A 19,668-nucleotide genomic window follows, 5' to 3' on the forward strand; every position below is an offset into this window, starting at 1 on the left:
CTTGCGTCTGTATGAGACAGCGAATGTCTTTTGTCCTCATGTTAGTTAGCTGGTACTGCTCTGTAACTGGTTAATGGCCTTATGTAGAACATAATTTTTATCACTGGGCTCTTGAAGGGTATATTTTTGGCTTGCCATTCTCTAGACTCTGACTTTCCGACCCAATGTTCCAATGGAAATTTTCCAGAACAGTGAAATTTCAAACTGCACAGGCAAGAGGAAGAATGGACATCGCAGCCTTAAAACAAACGAGACAGGAGCTACTATGTCCATTCTCGTCCCCTCCACCCCCCACACCCTCAGAAATAAACCAGCATCTTCTGGAAGTGTTTGGCTTCACAAAATGAGATGCACAAGCTGATGAGACCGGATATGCTGGCAGGGAGGCAGTGGGAGGAGGTAGGGGGAGAGCACAAGAGGGAGAAGTGATGGTCTGGATGCTAGCTGAAGAAGCCTTAATGATCCTAAAAATTATTGGGCAATAATTTCTACTTTGGAACTCATTTTGCTGTTCTAAAGAATGATAAAGCACCTTAATTATTGCTTTAAATAACCACACAGCTCCATCAAAACAGCGTGTAATAGCACCCACGTTTGAACAAACCTATCTCCTGCCATTGCTGTCTTTACAGCTGGAGAGATCCTGAAGGAAGCAACAGGATACTAATTTGGTAGCGGCAACATCTATTCTGGGCCCTCAAGATTCTAGATTACTTGGGCCCGGCGGATTTTTCAGAGTTCTCTATTTCTGCTGGGATTTCAACCTGCCCAAGGATATTCTCCTTATTCATTGGGATTTCAGGATACTGTGAAACAAAAACCTTTCCAACATAGGCTTTTCCTTACACCGATACAAGTAGTTAAACAAGCCAGCTCAAACAAAAGGCGTATTTCTTTTACTCCTTCCTTTGGTCAGGATAAGCTCCTATTTCTGTCTTTGTAGAGCTGCAGGAAAATAGGAAGGTTCTCAATTCAAATTTCTGGAGTTGGTTTCTGAGAGAAGGGGCTTAGTGGAGGACGAAAAGATAAATTATATTTTAAGAACATGCTTGTTCTTAATTTTTGGTCTGGTCGGTTCTTGAATTAAAGACGCTTTATATCAGAGGGTAGAGGCCCATTCGACCTTCCTCAGCAGACCTTACCAGCCCCTCAGAGTGCAAGCTTTCTAGTCCGTCTGAGAAACACAGCCCATAGAGAAAACCCAATCTTGCCTGCCTCTTCAGAGTTGGGGTGGAGGGCGGGCAGCCGTACAGAAGGTGCTTGTGGAATAAATCTGAGAGCTGCCAGAGTGCTCCTCGTCGTCCCTGGGCTGGTATTCAGTCAGCCTGGGGAAGAGTGGCCAGTCTCAGCTCGGCCCCAGTCCTCAAGCCCATACAGATTGTACCACAGCAAGCCCTTTTCTTGCCAGCTTCTACTAAGGAGGCAGCTACTGCAGACATGATGAGAACGCCGCTCCTTTCAAGTTCAGTGTGCCGCAGTTAACTAAGGAGTCTCATTTTCACAAAAGACCGACTTATCCGTGATGGTAGCAGCCTAGCCGGGGCACTGGTCTCTGCAGTCTAGTATCACGGAGCCTCACAAAACACAGTCTCTTTTTAATGATGCCCATAACAATGTGTACTCTTTTTTTTTTTTAATGTGTACTTTGAAGGAAAGGAACCAACTCCTGTCATATTTATTTTCTCCCTAGTGTGAAAAAATAGTCTATGAAAAATACTGATAGACCTCTTAGAGGGATACATTTCTTATTTACTGACAGCTTAGAAGAAGTAAGAATTTGGATCAGATGACCTTCTCTTATCTTTCTCTCTCTGTCTCTCTCACACACATACTCTGCATCTTTCTATTCACTCCTGTCCTTGGTCACTCTCTATATAGCATTGGCCAAGGCGGACTCTTGAATGTTTGAAAGGACCAGGGGGTGGCAGAGCTGAGCCATTAATTTTGGCTGCTCTTGAAACTAATCTAGTTAAGTTGTAAGCTAAGGTGAGAAGTTATTGGTATCATCTGTCTGCTTAGTTAATATTTCTTAAATCTGACTCCTAGGAATAGCTGTAGTTTTGGAGGTGGGTGAACTCACCATCTGCTCTATACCAGTATCCAATTCTACCTTCGTGCGTAAATACTGGTCTAGCCATGGAGAGAGTTTGAAAACCAGTAAACCACTCATTACACCTCAATCAGTTTTCCCCCTACCATAACATTTGGCATATGTAGTCCCAAAGTGTGATATCCTCTGTGCACAAACTGAAAGGGAAATTAAGAAAGCATTGTCCTATTTGTTGGAGCCACCTAAAAAATGTTTTTGGCCTAAATTATCTAGTTTGATTTTTTTATAATGATAAAATCCATGTAATTTATTGCTAAATCCTTTCTACATTATACATTGATGATAATGCCTTCTCTTTGAGCATGCTCCATTTCTAATTCACAATGGTATTTTTGACTTTATCATGATGTTCTTTTCCCACCACTGCTCATCTTTGATAAAGTAAAGCAAAAAGAAAAATCTGTAAATGTTCCAAAGAAGGTAGGTCCATGTACATGTGTATATATATATATATATGTGCACGTCTATCTAGAGGGTTCAGAAATTAAAGTGACATTAAACTTTTCATTGTGTAAACCTCCTATAGTTCAAGCACACGGGACAGTTAGAGCTGGAAGGGGTTAGAGATCTGTACCACTCTCCCCATTGTGTTTGTAGAGGAACTAAAGCTAAATCATTTACCTAAGGTTCCCCCGCACATTAGTGGTAGGACTAAAATTCAGGTGCTTTTCCACTATAATGTATTCACTCACATTTATTTTCCATGAGGAATACCAAGTCTGGAATAGTTGGAGCAAAGATTTCAGTGACCTTTCCTTTCTGTGTCTCAAAAAGATGATACTGTTGACTGGACCTGGCAGCTCCCAGTGGGCCCACAAGTTGAATATGGTGGCAGAAGTTCAGGGACCCAGCAGAGGTTGGGCAAATGCCCCAGCGATTTCTCTGTTTCGGAGCGATTCCAGACGCCTCACACAAGGAGCCCGGTTTGAAATCTGCAGATGCTCCTGTTCGAGTGGAGGCAGAGTGTCTTGGAACAACTGGTGTTGTCTTCAGTCCCTGACATAGGCCTAATGCCTTTGCTGCCGGATCACCTCGATTTCAGACATTCTGAATTTAGTCTGGTAATGAGTAAACTGGAGAAAAGGGCTTCTTTAATTTTTTCTTTTTTTATTAAATAACGATTTTCCCCTTAAAGTGAATAAAGTGCTAGTGAAAGGGGCAAATAGCCTCCCCAGTGACTCACGCGCCACTGAGGGATTGAGGATTTCCTCCCTTAAATAAAGTGAATGTCGTGCTAATAGCAGTTCTGAGACTGATCCTCGAGTCTTGAACTGGTGGTACTTATTCAGATCCCTCTGTTTCCCTTTTCCTCCTTTAGACACGGTTTGTGGTGGGCAAAAGGATAAAAAGATAGTCGTGGATGAGAGCGCCCCACTCAGGATTCTGGGCTCTATCCCACATCATCCAAGGCTAGAATACAATTTAATTTTCTGGTCTACACACGCCAAGAGAAGGGAAGGCAATGACTTACTGACCTTGACCCTGGATGTAAACAATTTTTTCATTCAAGCCTCAAAGCCAAATCCTTTTTTGGCTGCACAGTGCATTTTCTTTACCCAAATCACTCTAGATCCTTGTCTTTTGGCTTGGTGTTTTGGGCCTCTAGAGGTATTAGCCATTGTGCCACAGGGAATGGGAGAAATTTCCCTCGGGGAAGGGGCTTGAGGGAAGAGTTAGGGTCCCAGTGTCTCCCTTCTCTTCTCCCCCACACTGGGGATACTCTGAAGACCCCTGTGAAACTCCAGGCCTCAGGACAAACCGACTGTCTGCCGTGTCCCACCATCTACCACTACTTTGATCCAAAGCCAAGACACTAAAGTGCAAAGGAAGAAACGTAGCGCAGTATACCGGTCACGGGCTGCAGCAGGGAGCATGCCCCAGACAGCGGTGCCATCATTCAAGCACGATGCTGTTGGCAGAGAGGACAGAGGCTGCTCCTGTCTTTAGCAGTCCCTGTTGCAGACCCTCCATCAGTGAACATCTGTGTCCTTCAGCAGGGTCCCCCACCCCTCACAATTTATTTCCTAGTCCCTCTCCTTTTTTCTGGAGTGCCCTAGCTAACCTGGGGTAGTTCTGGCACTTCAGAGTTAGAAGGAAAGAAATATTTGTCTAACTTTCCTAAATGTTAAAGCTAAGCAAAGCACCAAAAAGGAAAACAAAAAGATTTATAAAAATATAATGGGGTCATCTCCCCATGCTTCCCACATTATTTGTGGCATATGAAATGTCAAAATATAATGAACAGACTTTCTAAACATTACTATTTCTTTCCACCCGTATATATCTGAGCTGCGGCAGCCTCATTACTACCCTTTCACCTCTTAAAACTTCACTCTGTAGAGCCATTATAGAATAAATCTACTTCATCCCACCGACCCCACCTTCCCAAATACATACCCACTTGCAGTTCCAAAGAGACTCTCCAAAAAAATAGACATTTGAAAAAAGTGCATCTGTTTATACTCAGTCTATCTGCATATTACTTCTTGAGATTATTACTTTTTTTTTTTTTAACCGTAAAAAAGATTGCATATTGGCAATATAATGGGAAAACCATGGCGGCCATTTCTGGGTGGCAGTGGAGGGTAAGTGGGGTGGGTGTTGAAGCATAGAAGCGAGAGGGCTCAGAGAGGGGCAGGTGTGGTCCTTAGCCTTGAGACCTGAGGATTGAGGTGGAGTTGTCTTGATTATCAATCCTTGGGTCTCTGAGATGTCCCATCTCCTTAGCCATTCCCTCTCTTCTCTCCACCTTTCCCCATTTCCACTACCCATGGCCAGGCCGCATAACCCTCTGGAAGCAGAGGTGGGATGGCTTTTTGGCATGTGTCCACCCGGGCCGGTTTGAAGACAGGCATGGCATTTGGAGGGCTGTGATATGGGACACATACCAGAGCAAGCTTTGTGACTGTTCCCACTCTGGGAAAAATTGTCCATCACTTCTGTGGCTTTAAAAATTTAAGCAGTTACTAGGCTGATAGGTTTAGAAACAAATCTTTTGTTCTTGTGGTTTTGCATTAATATTAAGCATGAATATATATCATATATTACATTGCTTTCCTTCTGCTCTGGGGCAGACTGCACTCTCCTTCCAAATAGGAAAACTGCCCAGCCCATGGACTCAAATTTTTGAAAGCTGTTATTCCCCCACTCCCTACACCCCCCCCACTAACCCTCCCCTTCCTCCCGACCCCTCAGCTCCGATATTAGAAAAGCCCCTCCCTCCCCCCTCCCAGCAGCCCACCCACGGTTAGAGAGTGCCACATTCTAAGATTCATGCATCACTGCATTTTGCTATTGCACATAGTGCAGAGAAAGAGGGAGTTGTGTATGTGTGCCCCCTCCCTCTCTTCTCCTCCTCTTCCTTAGGCTCTCAGATTCCTGTGCTATTCCCACTCTGCCCTCTCCCAGCCTCCCCACACCCCTCCATCCCAGACCCATCACTGGTTGTGAACATCCTCCCTGCGGACGATCTTATAGATGATCCAGTAGAACATGTTGAAGATGAGGAAGGCCATGGGGAAGCCAATGCGGGATATTTTGTCGATCTTCTTGGCCCTCTGGATGAAGAGTTTTCGCATCTCCTCCGGGGACTTAGATGGTGCAGGAGGGGGGTTGGTGGTGGTGGTGTTGTTGGCGCCTTTGACCGAGATGCCATCTTTGGCCTGCAGACAGGCTGGGCCCATCCCGTAGGCAGAGAAGTTGAAGCGGCCCTCTCCGGCCTCATCCTCCTGGAACAGATTCAGCATGGGGCTCTACTTAAAATAAGACAGGGGCTGGGCACCCTCCCTGCAAGGCACTCCCCTGGGGGCCAGGCCAGGCTCATCTGGTTCTCCCTGCCCCCCTGCCTCTACCATTCCAGGTTTCTTAAGGCTCTTAGGCTGGCTGGGGAGTTACGCCTTATAGAGGGGCGCCACTTGCATGCTGAAACAGATGCAAACCAGGGGATAGGAATGTGGCCTAGAGTCTGCACACCAAGTCCGGCTTGGTCACTTGCTGGCCATGTGGCCTTAGGCAAGTCACTTCTCTATTTGAGTCTCAGGTTTTTTTACTTCATGTTTTCCTATAAATGGGGGGAAAGATTCACCCCACTACAACCAAGGGTTGTTTTGACCATCAGAGGTTATAGATGAGCAGACTTTCCGAATGCTGTTTTTTTAGAAATCGGGACGATTTGGAGAGATCCCCTGCTTTGCCTCTGTTGCCTTCTTGCCCTTCTCCCCCACCCCATCCCCCCAGTTGGTGTGTTCTCGGGCATGGGTTGGGGGAGAGAGCAAATGCTGTGGGCCTCAGCCCTGTTTTACACGCCGCCGGGGAAGCCACAGCTGCTTTCTCCCTCACATTCCCACAGCCCTGGCACTTGTGACCTCAGACATAGCTCTGGATTAAGTTATTGTTCAAAGCCCGTCATCGTTTGGCTCCAACTTACCTTTACAGGCCTTTGCCCTTCCCCTTACCTTATGCTTGGCATACCTGCCAGTTTGGTTGCACTTTGCCAGTCCCCCCTGTGCATTTCTCTCACCCTGCCTTACGCTCACTACCAACACGCCTCTGCCCGTATTCTTCTAATGTCTCCCTTTCCCAGCTCGTGGTGATCTTCTGATCTGACTCGTGCAGACACTGTTGTCCGCTCTCATCATGTCTAGCTTTGTGATCTTCCCCTGTGAGCTCCGTGCTGGCACCGAGAGGCTCCCATTGTCCTCCTAGGGAGGGAGACAGCCTATCTTCCGCTTGTTCCTATGTAGGACAGGGCTGACAGAGAACAGGAGACACCGTGTATGAGCCCCTTTCCAGCTCTGTTCCTGCCACCCTTGCTTGGGCCACCCCACAGGCTTGTTGTGACAACTTCCAGCCCAGTCTTCCTACTGCCTCCCGGCTGGCCCCTTCAACCCAGCTGAGTTGTCTTAACACACATCTTATTGGTCATCTTTTGCTTGAACTCTTTAATGGGCTGTCACTGGCTTCAGGATAATTAAGGTCCTTACGTGGTGAACAAGGCCTTAGATGGCCCGGACTCTGTCCTCTCCAGTCTCATCTGTGCTATTCTCTTTCCAGCACCATATGCACCAGTCATCCCAAAATATTTACAGATATTCAGACGTGCCATGCTCTTTCTTTTTTAACCATGGGCCTCTGCTCAGATTGTCCTCTCTTCCGGGAACGTACTCCTAACCTCTGCTTCCAACAGCTTCTCTTTCACTGAACTAATGTCTTACTTGGAAGCCTTCCCTGAGGGCAAGAATAGATGAGGTGCCCCTGCTATGTGCTCCATGAGCTCCCTATATATCCCGCTCTGTTGTTTTTTTAAAGCTCTTATCACATTATGTTTCTTTAAAAAAATATATATATATAATCTTTATCTCTTGCAAACCTTTTTATTTTTTATTTCTATTTTTTAGAGAGTGGGGGTGGGGGAAGGGCAGAGGGAGAGGAAGAGAGAGAATCTTAAGCAGGATTCACGCCCAGTGCAGAGCCTGATGTGGGGCTTGATCTCAGGACCCTGAGACCGTGACCTGAGCCGAAATCAAGAGTCAGACTCTTAACCGGCTGAGCCACCCAGGCGCTCCACATTGTTTCTTGATTAACGTCTGTTTCTCCCATTAGACTCTAAGCTCCATGCAGGCAGAGTCTTTATTCATGTTCATTGCACCCTGAACACTGAACATATGAACAGGGTTTCTGGACATAAGCTCAAAGCTCAGTAAGTATTTGTTGAATAAGTAAATGTTTACCAGTATATCTTCACTACTCCTAGCTTCCTTTTTTTTTTTTTTTTTTTTAAATGGGGTTGTATTCTTGGCACCAGGAGGATTTGAGACATGGAAAATGCTCAAGAAATCTTTGGCAAATCGTTGAATCTGGTCCAACACCCTCATTGCAGAAAGGGGGAAAGAACATGTGCTGGGCAAATAGATCCCAGTAAATATTTGTCTATGAGTAGGGCAACAGTAGAGGGTTTGTGCCAGGACCAAGGAAAGGAGTTGGGGGCAGCTCTCCAAATTACTGGACCCTGTGGCTGGAAGGGGGTCTGGGTCCAGCTCTATTGCTGCCCTTGCTGCAGGATTGGGTGCTTGAAAATGTTTTCTCACCGGGCTCTAGTTATGCAAGGGAAGCACCAAATTAATTTTATATACAGCTTTGGGCGAATTTTTCTCTGCCTTCCTCATCAATTAAACATGGAAGTGTAAGGAGTGGAGGTGTGGCCTGGAGGCCCCATCTAGTTAGATGATCATCAATTTCACACTGTAGCCAGGAGAAAGGAAATTCCCTAGAAATGACAGAGAGAGGCTTGCTATTCCTGTTCTCCCCAGCAGATGGCAGGAAGTGAAGGCTTGGGGATGGAGCGGTTACAATCTGGTCGTCTGCTCCTCCCAGGGAGGTTGGGAGGGTGCCTGCCCAGTCTGGCTCGCAGATTTCCTAATAATCTGACTAATGAGGCCGGCCAGGGAATTGGAGGACCAGATGCTTTGTGCCCAACAAATGAGGTAACATGGGAGGATGGTGGGATTTGAGGAGCCTGGCCAAGATCACAGGCTCTGAGAAACTCAGGCATGGAGCTAGTTCCTTTTCACTCACCATCTGGGGCTGAAAACCCCCTCTGCAAACTTCCTACTGAAGGGAGGTTTCTGCAGCCCAAGCTTATACACTGCTGATGTACACGCCACATCCAGAGGGGCTTACTCCACAGGAAGCACTGCTTTATGGTGAACCCAATTCTGCATCCTTGTAGTTTCTGACATTTGGGTCAATTTCAGAGCCCTTAGGAACAAGGTCACACTGATTCAACCACACACAAGGGGCCACGCAGGAGAAATGTGAATGAGGAAATGAGCCAGGGCTGACAAAATCTCCAGTCAGGAGGGACTGTGGCAAGCAGAGAATGCGTTCCCTACCTAAGGGCAGTTCCAGTGCCCCAGGATCAGGCGGGACGTGAATCCAGTGGGACCAGAGGCTGTGACTTTTTGAATGAAGATTAAAGTGTGATTTTTAAATGCTGGCACCTTATTCTAGACTTCTGAGACACTGCTAGTGAAATTAAAGACAGTTGCATGTTGAATTTGATTTCTGGCTACTGGTTTTTGACCTCTGCCTTGGGATAAGTCTTAGTTCTTATTTGTGATCTAATAAATCGCAGGGTTGTTTTTATCTGCTTCAGGATGGAAACATTGGTGAACAGATAAGCAGCTGATGGTGTCTGGTCAGTGGGAGCCATGGGACCTCCAGCACCTACCCTGCTTTTGCCACTAGAGCCTCTGTGATCCTAGTGACTTGCTCCTCCTTGCTGTTGTCATTGGCGTGGGAGGAGTGGACAGGATGCCCTCTAGAGGGCTCTTTCAACACGAACATGAGCTATGAGAGAGCGAGGAGGGAACCGAGCAGGGATATCTGATCAAATCTGATAGTGGCTTTATTTATATTTCACCTGGCCCTCGAGAAAGTTTAGTTTTTCTCTGGTGTGTAAAACTGGTAGGGAGTTGGCGAGGGTGGAGGCAGCCTTTGGAGGTACTGTAGGCCCACCATACTGCACGTCTGCAGGGGGGCTCCATTTATATTTTTGTCTCTGCAGATAGTGCCCTCTGGAGTTGTGCAGTGCACAGTCTAGTGGCCTGATGCTAGTCAAATATTATGGACATAGTTTCCCCAAATAAGTGTCTCTTCAACAACTGTATTAACCCTCTTTTAGCGGAGGAAAGTGCAAAAAACAGCTAGCCAGTGGGGAAAAAGGAAAAATAATAAATTCCCAAGATTGTTATGTTTGGTCCATTCCTTGCTTAGATTATTTTAATAGTCAGAGGCTAAGTATCCAATGGGCAGTTAGGACTAAAACTAGAAGTCTTTTGAGAAGTCCTGTCTGGCTTGCTGCACCTAAGATAGTTTTCTCTTCCAATGCAGATTTAGAAGGATGGTTATACCTGAACTCCCATGGACATCTTCTGTCTTGAAATGTCTGCCTCTTGCCTATGGTAAACTGCTAGAAGTTAATTGAATCAGATTGCTGATGTTTAAGGAACATTCTGATGGAAATCTGTGCGTGTGTAATCATTTTATTCCCTGGCACTTGTGTGACAGGAACAGAATTTAAAGCTACTTTGTAATCTGATTTAATCCTCACCACAGTCCCCCACTGTGCCAATTTAGTCCACTTTACAGATGGAGAAACTGGGCCCAGAAAAAGGTGAGTTTGAAGTCACATACTAAATGGTGATAAAGAGACAGGGTCCTCTGACACAGCACATTGTAGCTGGATAGACAGCTATTTGATGTAGGTCAGTCTAAAGCTTGGGGGGGCCTTGGTGTGTGGCAGGGATGTGGCATGGCCTGACAGGCCATAGTGTATGGGTTCTTGTTTGCCCTAATCTGTTGCTGGAAAAACTTCTGGCTAGGCTCTCTGACCAGAAGGGCTCCTCTGTGTTCATGAGTTTATCCCTTTGTCCATAGGTTCAGTCAATGCCAATGGCATGTTCACTGTATGTCAGGCATTGTATTAGGCACCAGAGACATAGCACTGAGCCAAAGCTGACATGGTCTCCACCCTCATGGAGCTTATAATTCAGTGGGAGAGATAAGCACAAAACAACTACATCATGAATGTATGATTATAAATCAAGATGACTGTTCAGAAGGAGGGAAACTGAGTTTTATTAGAGCATGACCTTTGCTAGCTCACACAGCATCCTTGTGCAGATGAGAAAAATGGCACCCCTCCTTTCTAGACATATAATTAGAATCCTTCCTCTGGCAGATACAGTCCATGCCAAAGCAGGACCTAGAGAAAAGTGCCTCGTTGGCAAGGGGGCCCGTGGAGGATACAGTCTGCATGGCCATACTTGACAGCTTTGCATGAGAACCTCACTACAGGACCTCTACCTTGACCCAGGTATCAGGGAAGATGCCTCAGCTGAGAACCTGAAAATGAGTGCTTGGTTAACACTAAGTAAAGTGCACTGGGAGGGCATTCCAGGAGAGAACAAGACATCTGAAGTCCTGTGTGTATGTTTGAGCAACAAGGGAAAAAACTAGGGTGGTTGGTGCTCAGAGAGCAAAGGAGAAAGTGAAGATGAGGCTGGAAAGAAAAGTGGGTTCTCTGATCTCCAGGGGGAGAGGTCTTTTGGGGAAATATTTATTGACCAAGGTGTGCAACCAGTTTGTTCCCACAGACGGCACTCTCCGCAGTGGCATTTGCTGGTTGGAACACAGCCTCTGAGTTAGCAGAGGTTGGTGACTTCGTATAGATGGTTGGCCAAGTAGTTCTTTACTCACACCTTCATAAAGTGAGAGAATTCACTCTAAGGGAGCATCTTGCGTGATGCTCCTTTCTTGCAAGTAAGGAGCAAAGGCCTGGCACCTGGACATTCTACTCAAAGATCTTACCTTTTGTGGTGCAATTCCCTTCTGGAACCAGACCCTTGGAAATAATGCAGGCTTGCCAAAGACACCAATAAACGTCTTTCAGCCTGCCAAGCTTCAAGGTCACAGCTAGTTATTATCTTAGCCCCATCAGTGTTTGCTCCATCGGTTCTGTCTTCAGGTGTAACCTGATCATTTCTATAGTATTATGGTTGGAAGAGTAACTCTCTACAGACCCAACAAGGCATTATTTATGGGAGGGGAAGTTAGGAGTTGTAGGCCTTCAATCCCTATTTTATGTCTGCCTTACCCACTGAGAAGGATGGTCCAGTGAAACAAGTATCACAAGACAAGGCTGCCTGGAACTCTTCTGTTGACCACCAGCTGTCCCTCCTTAGGTAGCGATCCAAAGGCCTACCTTGTGATGTCTTCGCTTCCTCCTGAATCGGAGCAGCTCTTTGTGCTGCCGAGATACAAAGTTGACAGCGGCATACTCAAGCAGGGCTGAGAACACGAAGAGCAGGCACACTGCCATCCAAATGTCAATGGCTTTCACGTAGGACACCTGGAGTGGGGGTGGGGAAGAACACAGGGGCGTGAGGGCAAGGGAGAATGAAATACCTCAATATTTCTACTCGTCAGTAACTCCCCCATCACTCACTGCTATTCCCTCCTCAGCTGGGATATTAGGAAAGTACAGAGGAAAACAGAAGAAAAATGCACCAAGAAGACTGTACAAAACATTGGAGAAAATAGAATATGGTACCTAGAAGAGTAGTGAGGAGAGGAGGATGGGATATCATCATCGTTGAGTGAAACAGAATGGTGTGTTTAGTCTAAGGGTGATAGGAACAGAACATTAAAAGTAAACAGAGAATGTTAGCAAAAGTAGCAGAGTAGGATCTTCAAAAACTCTTCTCCTGTATAAGAGCAATGAGGACAACAGCAAAAATGGTCAGAATCAACTTTCTCAGAAGCTCTGTTAACCAAAGGCTAACAGCAATCTTGAAAGCATTTACTTAAAAAGTCAGCTGAATGCCAGTAAGAGCATCAAAATTTGTGGCATTAAAAAAAAAAAAAACCAGCTTCATTGAGATAAAATTCATACACTGTACAATTCACACATTTAAAGTGTACATTTCAATAGTTTTTAATACATTCAAGATATGTGCAACCATCATCAGAGTCAATTTTGGAATGTTTTCATCACCTCCAAAAGAAATCTAGTAACTTTTAGCCATTATTCTTTTTCTTATTCCCCCAATTCCTGTCTGCCCCCACCATCCCAAGCAACCATTAATCTACATTCTCTCTCTATAGACTTCCCCATTCTGGGCATTTCCTATGAATGGAATCATATACCATGTGGCCTTTTATGACTAGCTTCTTTCACTTAGCATAATGTTTTCAAGATTCATCCATGTTGTATATATCTATATTTCATTCTTTTTTTTTAAAGATTTATTTATTTGAGAGCAAGAGAGAGAGTGTGTGCAAGCGGGGGGAGGAGCAGAGGGAGAGGGAGAAAATCCCAAGCAGACTCCCCGCTGAGCACAGAGCCTCTATAGGGCTCTATCCCATGACCCTGAGATCATGATCTGAGCCAAAACCAAGAGTTGGACGCTTAACTGACTGAGCCACCCAGGTGCCCCTATATTTCATTCTTTCTTATAGCCAAATAATATTTCATTGTATGGATATACCACATTTTGTTGATCCAGTCATCAGTTGATGGACATTTGGTTGTTTCTACCTTTTGGCTATTACAAATAATGCTGGTATGACCATCTGTGTACAAGTTTTTGTGTGGACTTATGTTTTCATTTCTCTTGGGGCCTTGTGGTATTTTAACTTGGTGAATTCTTGTTCTCCTGTGCTAGCCTTGAAAACCAACAGACTGCGAGCATAGTGAAAACCAGCATCCAGGCAATCAGTGGATGGGGCAGAACAGAGTTGGAGTTTCTTTAAAGCCCCATTCTCAGAGAACTGTCATTATTTGCTGAAAGACCGCACTCACAAGGAAGGCTGTCTTTATTTGACCTGACTTGGAGCTGGCCCAGTGTGAACAGCCTATTCCCTGGGGGCATCTGTTGAAAATAGTCAATGGCAACTGTTGAACATCACATCAACCTGAGGCATTAGGTAAAGTTGAAGCAAACAGTAGGTTGATTAACAAGCTTAAAAGGAAAATCTGGGGGAATGAGATGTCCATAGGGGGCTTTAGAAAGCTTTCACATATTTCTGGGAATTGGTGTGCATGCTTAGGCCTGTGTGCTCCTCAGGAAAGGCCCGAGAAGGCCCCTTAGCTCTCAACTCTGGGTAACCTTGACATACTGAGCAAGCTGCAAGTGAAGGGTAAGGCAACACTGTACACTGCCTGGCTGAGTTGTGTCCTAATACATCCGTAGAGCCCTAGAAAAAGGTTGGGAGGTTTCTAGGTTCTATGCATTTAAGCAAATTTCTGTCCAATTTTAGCTAACCACCAAGCTAACTGAGCAGAGACTTCAGTGGTCCCACACAACAAAGAATACAGACCTTACAGAATTAGTCCACAAGCGTTACTAAACAAACAGCAACAACAACAAATCTTGAGGAGGGAGAATCTGATTTCCAGAGATGCCACATTACATTATGTAAAACATGTAATTTGCAACCAAAAATTATAAGATATGCAAAGAAATAAAGGATGGCCCTGCAATGGACTAAATGTTTGTGTCCCCACCCCCCACTTCATAGGTTGAAATCCTAATTCCAATGTGATGGTATTTGGAGGTGGGACTGTTGGGATGTAATTAGATCATAAGAGTGGAACTCTTGTGAAGGGATTAGTGCCTTTATAAGAAGAGGCCAGCTAGCTGGCTGTCTTTCCAGCCTGTGAGGATATAATAATAAGTTGGTAGTTTGCAACTGGAAGAGGGTCCTCACCAGAACGCTACTATGCTGGCACCTGATCTCAGACTTCAAGCCTCCAGAACTGTGAAAAATAAATTTCTTTTATTTATAAGGCACCCAATCTCTGGTACTTGGTTATAGCAGCCCAAATTGACTAAGACAGGCCCATACATAGGAAAAAAAAAAAAAAAAGCAGTCCAAAGAAGCTGCCCCTGAGGAAGCCCAGATACTGGACTTAATAAAGGCTTTATTTTTTTTTCAAATTTTTATTAAATTATTTTATTTTATCATTTTTTAAGGATTTTATTTATTTGTCAGAGAGAGAGAGAACACAAGCAGGGGGAGCAGCAGGTAGAGGGAGAAGCAGGTTCCCTGCTGAGCAAGGAACCTGATGCAGGACTCGATCCCAGGACCCTGGGAGCATGACCTGAGCTGAAGGCAGATGTTTAACCAACTGAGCCACCCAGGCGTCCCTTAATAAAGGCTTTAAATCAATTATTTTAAATGTGTTCAAGGAACTAAAGGAGACCTGTACAAACAATAAAGTATGAGAACAAAGTCTCACCAAACAGAACATAAGATAGAAATGATAAAAAGAACCAAATAGAAATTCTGGAGTTGAAAAATAACTGAACTGAAGAGTTCACTAGAGGGGATAAATAGCATATTTAAGCAGACAGAAGAAAGAATCAGTGAAGTTGAAGAATCAGTGAACTCGAGGTTATCTTGTCAGAGGAGCAGAATGAAGAAAAATGAACAGAGCCTCAGAGACCTGTGGGTAACCATCAAGTACACTAACATATGTTTAATGAGTGTGCCTGAAGGAAAGGAGAGAAAGAAGCAGAAAGGGTATTTGAAGAAATAATGGCCAAAATTTTCCCGAATTTGAAGAAAAACACTAATGTACACATCTAAGAAATTCATGAACCCCAAGCAAAACAAAGGGCTCCACACCTACACACTTCATAATCAAACTGTCAGAAGACAAAAGAGAGAATCTTAAAAGCTGCAAGAGAGAAGCAACTCGTCATGTGCAAGGGATCCTCAATAAGAATGACAACTGACTTATCATTAGATTGATTATATACTTTTAAATTGGGGGTGGGTAGAGATTATTTAAATTAAATTAAATTTAAATTAAAGCATAGGGACAGGACTGGTGGGCATAAAGAGCTGCATTGTGATTGTGAGGAGTGAGATTTCTCATTAGAATCCAAGCAGTCTGATACAAATGGCTAACAGACACATGAAAAAATGCTCAACATCACTCATTATGAGGGCAATACAAACCAACACCACAATGAGATAGCACCTCACACCTGTCAGAATGGCTAAAATTAACAAGTCAGGAAACGACAGATGTTGGTGAGGATGCGGAGAAAGGGGAACCCTCTTACACTGTTGGTGGGAATGCAAACTGGTGCATCCACTCTGGAAAACAGTATGGAGGTTCCTCAAAAAGTTAAAAATAGAGCTACCCTATGACCCAGCAATTGCATTACTAGGTATTTATCCAAAGGATATAAGAATAGTGATTCGAAGGGGCACCTGCACCCCAATGTTTACAGCAGCATTATCAACAATAGCCAAACTATGGAAAGAGCCCAAATGTCCATTAACTGATGAATGGCTAAAGAATATGTGGTATATATATATATATATATATATATATATATATATATATATATATGGAATATTATGCAGCCATCAAAAAAAACTCCCTGAAATCTTGCCATTTGCAATGACGTGGATGGAACTAGAGGGTATTATGTGAAGCAAAATAAGTCAGAGGAAGACAAATACCATATGATTTCACTCGTGGAATTTAAGAAACAAAGCAGAGGAACATAGAGGAAGGGAAGGAAAAATAAGATAAGGAAAAATAAAATAAGACAGGGAGGCAAACCATAAGAGACTCTTAACTACAGAGAATAGACTGAGGGTTGCTGGCAGGAGGTGGGTGGGGGGATGGGCATTAAGGAGGGCACTTGTGATGAGCAATGGCTGTTATATGTAAGTGATGAATCACTACATTCTACTCCTGAAATTAATCTACACTATATGTTAACTAACTTGAATTTAAATAAAATCTTGGAAGGAAAAAAAAAGAAACCAAGCAGTTTGGAGGGCAGTGGGATGGCCTATATAAATGAGAAGCCATCCTGTGTTTATGGATTGGAAGACTTGATATTAAGATGGCAACACTCTCCAAATTCGTCCACAGACTCAGTGCTTTTTTTTTTGGATGGGCAGCAAAGCAACGTTTATTGAGTGATAGCAAAGTGCTAGTACAAAGCACCCAAGGAGGAGGGGACTCAAAGGGGTTGCCACAGACTCAGTGCATTTTTAATCTAACTTCCTTTTTTATTGTTGTTGCAGGAATTGACAAATGGGACTTAAAATTCATATTCAGGTTCATATGGAAATGCCAGGGACCCAGAATAGCCAAGCCAATCTTTAAAAAGAACAAAGTTGGAGGACTCACACTTCCCAATTTTAAAACTTACTACAAAGCAATGGTAATCAACAGTATGGTACTGACATAAGGATAAATATATAGATCAGTGGAACAGAACTGAGAGTCCAAAAATAAACCCATACATTTATGGCCAATTGATTTTTGACAAGGATGTAAATTCAATGCAGGGAAAGGATAGTCCTCTCAACCAATAGTGCTGCAGTAACTGGACATCCACATGTAAAAGAATGATATCCCTCCCTCATAGCTATATGCAAAATGCAAAATGGATTAAGGCTTATATTTAGGGCTAAACTACAAAACTCTTAGGAAAGAACATAGGTACAAATTTTTGTGACTTTGGATTAGGCATTAGTTTCTTAAATATCATACCAAAGGCCAAGCAACAAAAGAAAAAATAAATTTTACTTCATCAAAATTAAAAACCTTTGTGTATTAAAGGACACTATCAATCAAGTGAAAAGACAACCCAAAAAATGGGAGGAAATATTTGTAAACCATATATTTGATAAGGGATTAAAACCCACAATGCACAAAGAACTATTACAACTCAACAATAAAAAGAGAAATACTTTTATTATAAATTGGGCAAAAGATTTGAATAGATGTTTCTCCTAAGAAGATATAGAAATGGCTAATAAGCACATGAAAAGAATGCTCAACATTATTAATCACTAGGAAAATGCAAACCTAAACCACAGTGAGGTAAATACTACTTCACATCCACTAAGATGTTTATAATCAAAAAGACCTCAAATAATAAGAAGCATTGGTGAGGAAGTGGAGAAATTGGAACCCCAGTGAGATTATGAAGTGGTGTAGCCACTTTGGAAAATAGTTCGGCAGTTCCTCACAAAGTTAAGCATATAGTTACCATATGACCCAACAATTCCACTCTTAGGTAAATACCTATGAGAGTTGAAAACATATGTCCACACAAAAACTTGTACACAGATGTTCATAGAGCATTATTTATAATAGCCAAAAAGTGGAAATAACCCAAATGTCCCTCAACTGATGAATAGATAAGCAAAATGTGATTGTCCCATACAATGGAAATATTATTCAGCCACAAAAGGGAATGAAGTGCTGATACAATGTACAACACAGATGAATCTTGAAAACATTATGCTCAACGAAAGTGCACGTATTAGATGATTCCATTTATATGAGATGTCCAAAATAAGCAAGTTCACAGAGGTGAAAAGTAGAGTAGGGATTGCCAGCGGCTGGTCAGAGTGGGGAATGAGGAATGAGTGTTGATGAGTTATGGGGGTTTCTTTTGGGGTGATGAAAACGTCCTGGTATTAGATAGTGGTGAGGGTGTGCAACTTCGTGAATATATTACTTGCCACTGGATTTTATGCTTTAAGAAAAGTGAATGGAGAAGAATGTGAGGTTGAGTGTTAATAGCGTATGAAGCCAAATACCAAGTCTGGTGTTAACAATGAGTGGAGCAGAACGTTGAGTCTAGTGTAAATCATAAGTGAAAGAGAGTGTAGCATCAACTCTTAATAGACAGGGGAGCAGGATGTTGAGTCTAACATAAGGAAAAGGAAGCAGAGATATCTGCTGTTACAATTGCACAGAGCAGAAGTGTTGTCACGTGGTAACAGTAAATGGGGTTTGGTTTCAAGCATTTATAGTGAATCTAGAAGAATGCAAAGTCTAGTGTTCATAGTGCAAAGGGCAGATTATTGAGTTTTGTTTAAGAGTGAATAGAGGTGAGAGCAGTGTCTAGTGTTAATGGCAGATGAAGCCGAATGTCATCTCTCACATTAAATGTTAATGGAACATGAAATATCATGAAAACAAAACAAAACAAAGAAACAGTGGGGAGATTGTTCTAGATTAAAAGAGTAGCCATATACAGAGGCGCCTGGGTGGCTCAGTCGGTTAAATGGGTGCCTTCTGCTCAGGTCATGATCCCAGGGTCCTGGGATTGAGCCCCACATGGGGCTCCCTGCTTCGTGGGGAGCCTGCTTCTCCTTCTCCCTCTGCAGCTCCCCCTGCTTGTGCTCTCTCTGTCAAATAAATAAATAAACTTAAAAAAATTTTTAAAAAAGAGTAACCATATACAATATGAATCTTGAGTGGATCCTTGATTGGATCCCTCACCATATTTACTGATGATGTTTTTTGACATTTGGGAAAACCTAAAGTTTCTGTATTAGATGATATTATGGAATTATTTCTAATTCAATAATTATTGATATAAAATTGATATATAATATATAAATATAATTGATATAAATATACTTATTATTGAACTAATGTTAACTTTTTTAGATGTGACAATATCATTGTGGTCCTTATTCCTTATTTAGAGATGGCTTGTCATGTTGTCTGTAACCATTAAATGATTCAGCAGAAATTATGTCTCTCTACCTACCTACCTACTTACCTACCTACCTACCCACCCACCTACCTATTTATACAGAGAGAGAACTAAAGTAAATGTGGCAAGATAACAGTTGGAATCCAGGTGAAGGATATTAGAGTGATCATTGTATAGTCTTCCAACTTTTCCGTATCAAAACAGAATGTTAAATGAGGCATTAATTGGAAATGGTACAGAATGTTGTATTTAGCATGAGGCTGAAGGGAGCAGAATATGGAGTCTGGCATTAACGGTAGAGCTGCATGTTGTGTCTGCTGGTGAGTGATTAAAACAGAATGTGACTCAAACAGTAGTAGTGAGCGTGGTAGAATGCAGGGCCTAGCGTTAAGAGAGAGTAAAGCAGAATGAGGCATCAAGCATTCATAGTGAAGGCAGCAGAATGTTGTACCTCACGTGTGGGTGAATGGAGGAGTATGTGGTGTCTGGCATTAATAGTAAATG

At 43.2% G+C, this 19,668-nt stretch overlaps 2 protein-coding genes across 3 annotated transcripts in view; one reads left to right on the forward strand and one right to left on the reverse strand.

Moving 5' to 3' along the window:
- G3BP1 (G3BP stress granule assembly factor 1) overlaps positions 1-19,668 on the forward strand; it is a 111,729-nt gene that overhangs the window by 43,855 nt on the left and 48,206 nt on the right. The gene's annotated exons all lie outside the window — the stretch shown is intronic.
- Positions 5,548-19,668, reverse strand: part of GLRA1 (glycine receptor alpha 1) — an 80,777-nt gene continuing 66,656 nt past the window's right edge. Inside the window, exons 8-9 of one of the 2 annotated variants that reach the window (XM_078066766.1) lie at positions 11,874-12,020; positions 5,548-5,838 (exon numbers count right to left, since the gene is read on the reverse strand). In XM_078066766.1, coding sequence (XP_077922892.1) covers positions 5,548-5,838; positions 11,874-12,020 — 438 coding nt within the window. Of the gene's footprint in view, positions 5,863-11,873; positions 12,021-19,668 lie in introns of both variants that reach the window. The other variant, XM_036096118.2, reaches the window with a different exon arrangement.

The sequence above is a fragment of the Halichoerus grypus genome, chromosome 2, assembly GCF_964656455.1.
Source record: "Halichoerus grypus chromosome 2, mHalGry1.hap1.1, whole genome shotgun sequence".
NCBI classification, from domain to species: Eukaryota; Metazoa; Chordata; class Mammalia; order Carnivora; family Phocidae; genus Halichoerus; species Halichoerus grypus.